The sequence below is a fragment of the Dasypus novemcinctus genome, chromosome 25, assembly GCF_030445035.2.
Source record: "Dasypus novemcinctus isolate mDasNov1 chromosome 25, mDasNov1.1.hap2, whole genome shotgun sequence".
Classification (NCBI taxonomy): domain Eukaryota; kingdom Metazoa; phylum Chordata; class Mammalia; order Cingulata; family Dasypodidae; genus Dasypus; species Dasypus novemcinctus.
This window is the reverse complement of record NC_080697.1, coordinates 27,680,678-27,693,166: the sequence shown is the minus strand read 5'-3', so window position 1 is coordinate 27,693,166 and position 12,489 is coordinate 27,680,678. Positions and strand designations below refer to the sequence as shown.

Sequence of the window (12,489 nt, the reverse complement as noted above, 5' to 3'; positions counted from 1 at the left end):
GCTGCCCCCCATGTCCTAGCAGTTGAGGGACTTGTGTGACCTTCAGGTGTCAGATGGGAGGAGGATAGGGGTCCTTATCTGTGGTGCTAAGGGTAAACCAGGATGCAGAGGCAACGACAGGTGGTCCCTTCACTTTGGTTTCCTTATGTGCAGGGTGAGATGTGCTGGAGAGACTGCTACTTTCATTTTTTATCTTGGAAATGGAAAGCTCAGAAAGTGCCCGTGTTCTATTACACCTCCCATCCTCTTTCTAAAGAGATGTGACATCCTTAGGGAAACATACCTGTCTTTATGTGTCTCCCTGTCTTGTCCTTTAATTATTATGTGTTCACCACAGTGTACTTTTGGGGACAGGAAAGATTATCCTTAAAAAAGTAGCCAGGTAGAGGTGTTTGTAGGTAGGCAAAGAGGGGGAGGGAAAGGTCTCTTCAAGGTAGTTCAGAGAAAAATCAAAATCCTCCAAAAGAACACTCTTAGCACTTACATATTACATAACTCAGGCTTTTTGATTTTTAGGCAGTTCATACAGGCACCTGATCAGTGACCAGTTCATGTCAATCAGCCAGTGGGTTTTGTTTAGTTTTTGTTTAAAGGAAAAGAAAGTAAGGCTTACTTCCCTGTCCTTCCTCACTGTCATTATTATTGATTTAAAGCCTTTATTTCTTTAAAAGTAAAGAAAAGCACAGTGTTGGCAAAGGTTGGGGGGCAGTCATTAAAATCCTGAGCCTAAGGGACCCCCAGTAGCCCCCACTTCCTCATGTCCTTTGAACCACTAGTAGCTTTTGTATTAAAATGTCAGTGTCTTCATTGGTGTTTGTCACCGAACTTTTGGGCAAACAATTCTCACGTCTCTTCCAAAAGGACAGTGGCACAGAAGCTAAAAGCACTGTCAGAGGACAGACCACTCAAAATAAGTGACAGCAAGCGAGTCCAATAGATGTGTTAGGGCCAGAGGCGGGCAGGGGGGCCAGAGGTGCGGGCTCTAGATTTGCGGTGGGTGCCAGGGCAGCCAGGGCCTGACCAAGCAGATTGGCTAATCTGTGCCAGACCGGGGCAGTGTGTGTGCTGGCTCTTGGTGATGTTACGGCGTGTCTAACCTACTCATTTCTCTTTATGGCTTGGCTTCTCTTTTCACTCCGACCCGGGGTGGGGCCATACCCAACCACCTGCCCACTCCCTGCTCTTCTGGACTGCCCTGTGGCCCGACAACAGTGGTGAAGCAGCGCATGCAGATGTTTAACTCGCCTTACCGGTCAGCCCTCAGCTGCATCCGGACAGTGTGGAGGACCGAGGGCTTGGGGGCCTTCTACCGGAGTTACACCACGCAGCTGACCATGAACATTCCTTTCCAGTCCATCCACTTTATTACCTACGAATTCCTGCAGGAGCAGGTCAACCCCCACCGGGGGTACAACCCGCAGTCCCACATCATCTCAGGCGGACTGGCTGGGGCCATCGCTGCGGCAGCCACGACCCCCCTGGATGTCTGTAAGACCCTGCTCAACACTCAGGAGAACATGGCGCTCTCCCTGGCCAACGTCAACGGCCGCCTGTCAGGCATGGCCAACGCTTTCCGGACAGTGTACCAGCTCAACGGCCTGCCCGGCTACTTCAAAGGGGTACAGGCCCGCATCATCTACCAGATGCCATCCACAGCCATTTCCTGGTCTGTCTATGAGTTTTTCAAGTACTTCCTCACGAAGCACAAGCTGGAGAGTCGAGCTCCATACTAAAGGAACAGACGGTGGGAAGTGATTCCAGAATCTTTTTATTTTCAAAAGGCTTTCCCCGCCTGATTCCATTTCCTTGCCCTCACACCCAAATTATTTTTTGCAGAGTGTTCACTGTGGGCCTTCTGCTCCCCAATACCTTAGAAAGAGGTGGGGGACAGAACAGCCGCGTACCTAAAGGGTGTCTGTGGGGAGATCTAAAGTGGTGGTGGAGGGCGCAAGACTTCATAAGGGAGGGAGGAAGCACTTATTCTCTTCCTCCTCTAAAAGGAATGTAGCTTTTCTGCTTCGCTGCAGCAGTCTCCCTCCCTACCCACCCCCAACAATCTTAGATTACACGGAAGGGAAGAAAGGGTGCAGTGACTGAAAACATTAAAGAAAAATTTTATGTATATAAAAGTTCCAGTACACAGTATAAAATAGATGGATAATGTTTATCCTTTATTTTTCTATGTAGAAGTTTTTGAATTTGTATGTGTGCCTGTGCGTGTGTACAAGTAGTATTACAGCTGGGGCAAGAAAGCTGTTTTTAAAATACAGAGGCCTAAAATCTTCCACTAGGTTAAGTCAGAAGGCACCAAAGTAACTTGATTAAATTGCTGAATGTGGTCTAAAGTTGTGTCTAGCCTCCCAGATGGAAGTTCGACTTGAATGTAAAATAATAAACATTAAGTTTATATTGTGAATTTCTCTTTTCATGGAAAAAAAAAGGGTATGTTGAAAAAAAATCTAAATAGTGATATATCACTTCCAGCTAATTCTCTTTGTTCCCCCTTTTCTTTTATTCAGTCAGTCACCTTCGTGTGCCTTTTCCTTTTGTATTTCCTAAAAATTCCAAAACCAAAGACCTAGCCCTGGAACATTTTGTCCTGCTGTATACACACATGCACACTTACTGGATGGCAGAATCCCTCTAATACTTCAGGACAGGGGACTCCAGTGGAATTATTACTAGTCTTAAACCTACCAAGACCAGTTCCTTGCCTTTGTTTTGAGTGATGTGTGTGTGTGCTTCCATGGTTCAGTGCTTACCAAGACCTTGAAATGCGAACATTTGGCTTCTTGTGGTGCAGATAATTTGGATAAGTCCGATTTTTATTGCTAGGATTTCTTTCAGCATCAACGTTTTAACCAAGGCACTTCAGCTACCCTTTTTTGTTCATTTTGACTGAATCTCCTCCTTTGTGTCCCTGTGTAGTTTAGGAATTTAAAAAACATAGCAAATATATCTGTGGCATTTGCCAGCTGCTCCCGCCTCGGCCTGCCATTCTTTTCCCCCATGACAGAGCCTCTGGCCTGCAGTGACAGAGCCAGGGCCTTCAACCTGGGCCTAGCTGCTGCAGCCTGACTTGGACCGTCAAGCACAAGTCAGAGGATGTCTCTGCAGAGCCATTCTTTAGCCTTAAAGTCTAACCTCCTTGTTTTCTAAAATGGTATGCTCCGAGTTACATCATCAGTGAGGGAAAACACAAGCCTGCTTTCTCCAAGCCATTTGATTTGCTACCAGATGGCTGTCTAAGGGGAAACTGAATAGCTTCACAGTTTCCTTTTATGAACCCTCACCAGAGCCCATCTCTGAAAATGAGCCTGTTGTGGGTGTGTATTTTCATTTTGGTGAACCTGAGCTGGACAGCTCAGCCTTGCCACCACCTCCTGACGCAAAATGCATCTTTTCACCGAGACTCAGGCCTGGGCTCCTTTGGATGGTGTTACTTCCAAGCTCAGTTTATGCTTGGAGAATTTTTGTCTTGGGACCATGCATATAGACCTTCCTGGGGTAGTTTTTGTTTTTTATCTAATAGCTCTGAGTTTTGCACACAATTAACTTCCATTTTTGGATCAGGGACAGGGGGTGCCATTGTGGGATGGATCCCACGGATGCTCCAGGAGCCGGGCCTCACTGCTGCTGGCCCACGGTGGGGCCGCCCCTAGAGGAAACCAGTTGCAGCAAGCTTCTGTCCCATGCTAGGATGCAAAAAGCCCACTGATACTATGCTGATGCTGAAAGGGGCTTACATCTGTTCTCTAAACATATCTTAACTGGTGTTTTTGATAATCAAGGAAAAAAGCTAGATCAATCTTTTTTTTAAAAAAAAAATCCAACTCCATTTTTTAGTCCACTTGAAGTTATGTCACACTGCTGTGAAATATTCCTTATTTCCTAGGAGATTTTGTTTTAGATGGTATTTGGAAAAGCACATTGTCATTTCTCTGGGAAAGCTACCTTGGGGTAGGGAGATGCAAGTAGGAGAGGTAGGAACTGAATTTCAGAGTCTGGCCTTGGCTTTCTTCTCACTGTGTGATGATGATATAGGGTTGGCGCTACCTGCCCTGCCCTCTTCCCACTTTGTTTTGGAATTGAATGAGTAATGTATCTGAAAAGGCTTTTGAAAATTGTGAAGCACTAAACAAATGTAAGTGGTCATTAATTTTGTGGGAATTAATTTTCTGCTTTTGCCCTGAGTAGACCGCAGTCCAATCTCTTTGATTGTGACTTTGAGATTGTGAGGTGCTAACTAGGAAGATGGCTTCCCTTTCTCCTTCTCTGACAATGGCCAACATCCTACAATCATGGCACAGTCTTGGACATTAGTGTCTCTGAATGACGTGTGAAGCCAGGCAATGCCACCTGAGTACAGTGCTCATACTTTAGCAGAGGGCATGTGTGTGTTAGCTCTTCCTCTCAGACCACAGTTTGAGGTCAGCCACTTAAAGATCAGCTAGATCTTTACTAGAATTTTGAGTTTCTTTTCAAATAGGATACATCTTCAGTTTTTTCTTAACTTGAATTGAATTTATCTATTTTCTGACCTACATCCTATGTGTGGTGTCTTATTTCCGGCCCCCCCCCCCCCCGCCTTTTTTTCCCCTTGGAAATGCTGAATCTAATCCCAAGTGCTGTCCTCCAGAGTTCTCCTGAGGCTGCATATCCAACACACTGTTACGCCAGTGAGGTTTTATTTAACTATTTAAGGATTTTGTGCCTGTGAAATACAAATGTACTACTGCTCCCTCCCTGCACAATGCACTATGTATGTTACAAGGGCGAGCAAGTGTCATTTCCTAAATGCCTACAGTAAATGTGTCTGCCTCTGGATTGTTGCCATCTTGAGGAAGGAAAGAAATGTGTGTTTATGTGTGTGGAGTTTATTTCTGATAACGCTGCTACAGTTGTAACACTGGAGTTAGAGAAAATAAAGCATCAATCTTCGAAGTGTGGTGGACTCTGTGCTGGGAGTACTGACATTAAAGCAGTGTGGAACATAATTTATGGGCCCTCCCGTGTCTAGTCCGGTCTCCTAGAGGACCCTTTCAATCCTCTTACCACAACGGAGGCGGCTCACCTCCTCCACCAGCCCAGAGACTTCCACAGCGTTTCCAGGGCAGGAACTGGGAGCCTCTTGGATTACAGGGGAGGGGCAGATCCTTTCATGGTGGGGGCATGAGTGTGACAAGCTTCATGGGTTCCCTGGCACATTGTATGCTCTCCCTTCTCTCTCACGCGCGCACACACACACACACACACACTGGTTGCTTAGCTGACGGCTGATCAGAATGGATCTGTCTATGGGGTGGGAGGGCTGGGCGGACCAGAATCCATACATTTTTTTTTTTTAAGATTTGTTTATCTCTCCCTCCCCCCTCATCTGTCCATTCACTGTGTGTTCTTCTGTGTCTGCTTGTCTTTAGGCAGCACCGGGAACCAATCCTGGGACCTTCCAGACTGGGAGAGAGGTGCTCAATCTCTTGCGTCACCTCAGCTCCCTGGTGTGCTGCATCTCTCGTTCTCCCTCCTCTGCATCTCTTTGCTATGTCATCTTGCTGCACCAGCTTTCCACATGGGCCAGCACTCTTTGGGCCAGTTCATCACACAGACCAGCTCGCCTTCACCAGGAGGCCCCAGGAATCAAACCCTGGACCTCCTATATGGTAGATGGGAGCCCAGTTGCTTGAGCCACATCTGCTTCCCCATACATTTCTTAAAGGCGACAGATTAAGTCAAAGAACATAACCTTTTCTGGAGGGGGTGGGGTGGGAGAGAGAATCAGACTCCTTTGAAAGGTCAAGCATAACTCTTAGTTGATTGTGGAGGCCCCAGGGCCAGAGCACCATTCAACAGGATTGTGAAGCTCTTGGAGTAGAGAGTTGGAATTGAAGTCAGATCTGGGAACCCGTTGAGGACAAGGGTTCCCAGGAGGTAGGAAGGAGGTGCCAGTTAGAGGGTAGAGAGAACTTCCTGCTTTTTGATTGTACCAAAGGCCAGCCCTGTGCTACTCAAAACCAGCTTGTGGCTTGTGGTCACTTCCCTCTCTTCCAGGGTGGGTGGCAGGGAGGGCCTGTTTCCTGTGCATAAGTAAGAGTGCTCCTCTCCCTCCCCACTAAGTCAATTATCATGCAAATCTGGAGTTTCTGCAATGGGCAGTGCTGGGCTCAGCACCATGTGGAGAGATGTAAGACACACGGGACCTGCCTTTCCAGCCCTCAAGCCTAATGGAAGAATGTGTGGGAGGATGTTCATGCTCCAAGATGTTACCAAAGGCTGCTACGAAAGTAACACAGGATTGCGATACCTGTTAGATTTAAGCTCCTTGTCTGTCCTCACGGCTGTTTGTCCAGCCAGCGTGTGCTGGAGCTGGCCCCACACCCACTCCCTAGAGCTGAGGGCATGTTCCTTCCCACCCCTGCACTCAGTGGCGTCCCATTGACAGCTTGAAATCACGTTGGAGGGAATATTTACACCACAGAAATGGGCAAACACTACAAAACAGGGCTCATCCTTTTTGGAGAGCTGGCTTGCCAGTACATGGCCCATGTGTAGCAAAGTGAGCTTGGTGTGTGCGAGGTATTTGGTAAAGGTCTGCTAAGAGAACAAAAGTTTCTATCTTTAATCTGGGTCCCCTCTAGTGCTGCCTCTAGCAATTCCTGGCCTGCCTCCTGGTGGCAGAGACCATCTCTCCATCACTCAAGAAACCTCTCAAGCAGGTCCACACCCCTATTTCAGCCCTAGAAAGGCCATAAAAGCAAGGTATTGCCTCTGCTCCTGGGCCAATCTCTCTTTCCAGACTAAGACTTCCTGCCTGAGTTCCAGGCCTTCTCTTCGGTCAGCCACTCCTGCAGGAGAGGCTCTGTGCCTACCCACAGGGGTGGCCTTAATGAGGCAAACAGAGAAGAATATAATAAGCCCAGCATGGTACAACCTCTAGGGTATTATTGCTGACCAGGAAATAAAAGTTGTCTCTAGTCTAAGGCAGAATGTAGTGAAAGCCCTGAGAGTAATGGATGTAAATTAGGAGAACAGTGTAGGGGCAGGGTGAGCGGTACCCTAGTAAGCTGTAAAAGCTTTGGTCGCCATGGTAAAAAGTTTGATCTTTAGTTTCCAGGTAATAGCAGCCATTTAAGGGCTCGGTAATTGGAACTCCGCTTTAGGAATTTCCAATTTTTGGAAGAGGACAGGAAGGAGTTGAGAAGGAATTACCCAGGAGGTGGTCTGTTTGGTGTCCCATTGAAATTGTTGGAGAGGGGAAGGCCAGTGAGACTGGAGCAGACTGGGTGGGACTGATGAGAGCACAGAAGTGGATTCAGCAGAGGGCTGGGGACCTGAGATGAGAGAGACTTAGGAGAAGTGGCAGTGTCAGGAGGAAGAACTGGCTGAAGGAGTAGCAGGTGGTGGCAGAGATTATGTTCCTCCACTGGCTTCTCCTTAGTCCTCACTCACCTTAGGCAGGCAGAGCACTTTAGCTGTTCCGTCTTTTCACTCCCCTCAGTTGGCTCCCATTTCCCTGCTCTCTTCCAGGTGGCCCACCTTTGTGACTACCTCTGCTGGCTCCCTGGCAGCTTTTGTTCCTTTCTGGGCCACAAAGAATGGCTGCTTAGATGGTTCTGCCTTTGGAATTCCTCTCTCTCCACCTCCTCTTGGTTCTGTTTTACTTTCAGGTTTAACTGGCTTCTCTGGGAAGAATATTCCCAGATGTGGGGATGTGGCAACCCCCCACTTCTCTTCTGAGTTCCAGATCTCCCTTTCCAGTGGATGCTGAGGGCTGTGCAATCCCAGTCCTTCCCCTACTTCAAGTGACTGCTTTCAGAGGCTACCCATGTTACTTGCTTGCTCAAAACCTTCCCGGGTTCCTCCTTGCTTACTAAATTTAAGCATAACTCCCTTCCACATACCAATACCCAATTTAGCTTCTTCTGAGGGAATAGAAACAGCAGGGAAGCAGGATGGACCCATAAGGTCCTAATTTCCATCTTTTTTTTCTGGACCTCCATTCCCACTGCAATGTCTTCCTCTCCCCCTCATTCCACCTCTCCTCTCTGCACATCAGAATTTTGTCTTTCCCTTCAGGCCAACGGAGGATGGTCTTTACTACCCCACCACAAAGCTCCTGATTCCCAGTCAGCTGCAGCCTTCCCCTCCTGTCCTAAAGCCTGCCATTTCCTGCCTGCCTTTGCACTTTTGCTGGTGTCGTGCCTCATGAGGACAGAAACTGCAGTTTACTCATTCTTGTTTTTTCCTGTGCCCCCCTTCCTGCCCAGTACTTCCCCCATTATGCATAACAGTAGCAATGGTTGTTAATTGAATTTAGTAAACTTCTGAAGTCCTGTTGAGTTTGAAATGCCTGTGAGACATCTAAGTGGAGGTACCTAGGAGGAAACAATATTCACATTCAGGAGAAAGGCTGGAACTGGAATCAAGAGCCTAAAGCCTTGGCACTTATGAGAGCCCCAAGGGAGGAGTAGAACCTTGGGGAGTGACTATCTTTAATGATGAGAGAGGAGGGAACCAGGACAGACTAGAAAACTGAGGTGAGGTTTTGAGGAAGGAGGGACTGTCATCACCTGCTTAGGTGTGAAGTGAAAGCAACCACAGCCCTTTAAAAAATCCTAGATGGTTTCTCCTTGCTTTGGTCCTCTGTCTTTGGTTTGTTTTCTCCTCCCCTTACTCTTCTTGCCTTTTCTGATTCCCTTCTAAATCCCACCTTCACCAAGTTCAGCTGCTTTTCCTCTTAGCATCCTTACTAACATATCTGACTTATTATCCCAATAGCTGGCTAAGGAGATAATTGGACAAGTACTCAAAATGCACAACCGAGGCTTGTTCATAAAAATGAAAAACTAGGCACAAACTAGATATTACTGAGATGTTGAACAACTTATAGAAAATCTGGATACTGGGATATACTGGTACTAGAGTGGGAAGAAATTTCATCAGATTTTCCCAGCCAGATGCTATTTAAAATCTGGACCCCCCCCAATGCATTTTTTTAAAAAGATTTCTATTGTGGTAACATCTACACAAAACAGACATTCCCATTTTAGTCATTTCTACATACACAGTTTAGTGATATCAATTACATTAGCAGTTTGGTGTCATCGTTACCACCATCCATTACCAAAACTTTTTCATCACCCCTAATAGGAACTCTGTATTCTTTAAGCAATAACTCTCTATTCCCCCATCTGCCAACCCTCAGCCGCTGGTAACCTATAATCTGTTGTCTCTATGAATTTGCTTACTTTACCTATTGCACAGAAATGAAATCACGCAATATTTGTCTTTTGTGTCTGATTTATTTCACTTAACTGTCTTTAAGGTTCCACCGTGCTGAAGCATGTATCAGGACACCATTCCTTTTTATGGCTGAATAATATACCACTGTATGTGCATACCACATTTTATCCATTCATCTGTTAATGACACCTGAGTTGCTTCTGTGCCTTGACAATTGTGAATAATGCCACTAGGAACATTGGTGGGCAAATATCTTTTTGAGTCCCTGTTTTCAATTCTTTTGGGTATATACCTAGAAGTGGGATTCTGGGTCATATGGTAATTCTTTTTTGAGCTTCCTGAGGAACCACCAAACTGTTTTCCACAGTGCACCATTTTACCTTCCTACTGACAATGAACAAGACTCCACATTTCTCTGCATCTTTGCCAGCACTCATTATTTTCTGTTTTTTTTTTTAAATAGTATTCATCCTAATGGGTGTAGAGTGGTATTTCATTGTGGTTTTGATTTGTATTTCCCTAATGTCTAATGATGTTGATCATCTTTTCATGTGCTTATTGGCCCTCCGTATATCTCCTTTGAAGAAATATCAATTCAAGTTCTTTGCCCATTTTAAAATTGGGTTGCTTGTCTTGTTTTTTTATTTTTATTTTTTTTGAGCTGTAGGAGTTCTTTATTCTGGATACTAAACCCTTGTCAGGTAGATGGTTTCCAGATATTTTCTCCCATTCTAATGTCCTTTGAGGCACAAATGTTTTTAATTTTGAGGAAGTCCACTTTATTTTTTCTTTTTTTGCTCATGCTTCTAATATTCCACACTGCATTTTTAAAAAGATTTATTTGTTTTCTCCCCTTCTTCTCCCCCCACTCTGCTGTTTTTGCTGTCTGTGTCCATTTTCTGTGTGATCTTCTGTATTTGTTTCTCTTTTTGTCTTCTCATTTTTTCTCTTCTAAGATTCAATGGGATTCAATCCTGGGGACCTCTGATGTGTAGAGATTTTCCTGTCAGCTGTGCCACCTCACTTCCTGGTTTCTGCTGCACTTCGCCATGACTCTCCCCTTTGTCTCTCTTTTGTTGCATCATCATTTTGCCATGTGACTCACTTGTGCAGGCGCTGGCTCTCCTCACGGGCACTCGTCTTGCTGTGTGGGCACATGGCTCGCCACATGGGCACTCACGTGGGTACTGGGCTCACTGCTCAGGCACTCTCATGTAGGCACTGACTCGCCACACAGGCACACGTTCTCTTCTTTTTCACCAGGAGGCCCCAGGGATCAAACCTGGATCCTCCCATATGGTAGGCGGAAGCCCTATCACTTGAGCCACATCCACTTCCCCCAATGCATTTTTAAACTGTGAAAATACCTCCAAGCTGACCTGTTTGCCTAGCTTTGCTTCCTAAAGGCAATGTTACTTTGGAGAACTCTGTGAAGGCATGGGTAGGTATAACGCTTTAGAATTCCAGTTTCCTGTTGAAATGACTAATTTAAGAGGTTCTTCACTCATGTTCTTTCTAATCTATGGTAATCATGATTTCTCACTTTCCATAGAAAATGGAACATATACCTGCCAGGAAACTGATGAAACCCAAATGCTAGCAGCTTCCTTTGCTTCTTGATGCTTCTCCAGCACTTTGAGTGCTCTTACCCATGGTTTAGTTGATCTCCGTAACCATGAAATTCAGTAGTCAGTTGATAATATTTAAGCCAATGCAATTTCCGAGAACAAATGATAGGGTATTACTCCTTCTTACATCACACATCAACTTCATGATATGAGTGAAATCTGGGTAAAATACAAACAAAGGGAGGTCATGATTAATGGTACTGAAAGGGCAATCATAGCGGGAAGAGCAGCCAGGAGGAAAGAATATTCTTGAGGGAAAGAGTGGCCCAAACCCTCAGCCTAGTTTTTCATTGTAGTTGAAAAAACTTTGTTCTCACAGAATGGAATGTGCAGTTCTAAGCCTCATGGTGAGCTAGGATTGCCAAGAGCACTTATTTGTTCTTAGATTCTTTCTGTCCTGCTTCGTCTGATCCAGCTTCCTATTTTGAAGAGATTGTTTTGACTGATTCTTATTTTGTTTTAGATCAAAATTTTTATCAGCTTTATCTCGAATTTCCACCTTGGTGTCTATACTACTTGTTTTAAGATCAGCAAGTTTCTAAAAGCCAAATTGGAAAAACATAAACTTACCTTGTAGTAAATACCAATGTAAAGATAATTTTTCTTGTTGTTTGTTTGTTGGTAAAATCATTTATTTGCTCTGGCCCATTTTAACCATTTTTGGTGCATGGTGGATAGGTTGGTGTGTCCAGATACCTGGGCTTTAGTTCTGGAGGTAACTGCTTGGGTGACCTTGTCATATCATTTAATCTCTCTGGTCTCAGTTTCTTCATCTTCAAAATGAAAGAGTCGGGTTAGATGGCCTGTAATAGTGCTTCTATTAGTGCAGCATCCTATGATAATGTCCATAAAATACAGGTGCTATCTAGTCTCTATGTAAGTCTTTATTTATTTATTATAATTTTAAAAATTTTTAAAAAGATACTTAGATTATATAAATGGTACATAGAATATATAGTAGACCCCATATGCCCCACTCCCTATGCCTTCCACATTTTCCCACATTGGCAACATCTTTCGTTAGTGAGGTACATTCATTGCAACTGTTAAACACGTTTTGGAGCATTGCCATTAAGCATGGCTTATAGTTTACATTGTAGTTTACACTCTCTCCCACTCAATTCTGTAGGTTATGGTAGAATATATAATGACCCATATCTGTCATAACGTCATTCAGGACAGTTCCCAAGTCTCCAAAATGCTCCTGTATTACACCTGTTTTTCCCTCTCCCTACCCCAAGAACCTCCAGTGGCCACTATCTCTATATCAACGATCTTTCTTGCATTGCTAGAATCACAGTTAAGTCTCTAGTCTATATAAGTCTTTAATTTTTAAAATATTGATTACATGCTTTTCATATGAAACCAGAAAGAAAATCTTTGCAGGTTTTAGTCTACCTATCATAGAGAATCATCCTTTTTCCTTCTTCTCCTCACATTCCACTTCCTAAACTACTCTACAAATAAAACAAAATTCCACAAACTTGTTGTGGGCAAATGATGGATAAAGTGTATTTTGCCTTCTTCTCTTCAATATATTTTAATTGCTACTTTTCTATGAAATTGTATTTAAATAATTTATTTGTATAATTTGTTTTTAATGTCTATCTAAACTTTGTAA

General features: G+C 44.5%; 1 protein-coding gene across 1 annotated transcript in view; it reads left to right on the top strand.

Moving 5' to 3' along the window:
- Nucleotides 1-4,944, top strand: part of SLC25A37 (solute carrier family 25 member 37) — a 43,384-nt gene extending 38,440 nt beyond the window's left edge. The window contains exon 4 of the mRNA XM_004459510.5: nucleotides 1,213-4,944. Coding sequence (XP_004459567.1) covers nucleotides 1,213-1,733 — 521 coding nt within the window. The 3' untranslated portion in view covers nucleotides 1,734-4,944. The remainder of the gene's footprint in view (nucleotides 1-1,212) is intronic.
- The last annotated feature ends 7,545 nt before the right edge of the window (nucleotides 4,945-12,489 follow it).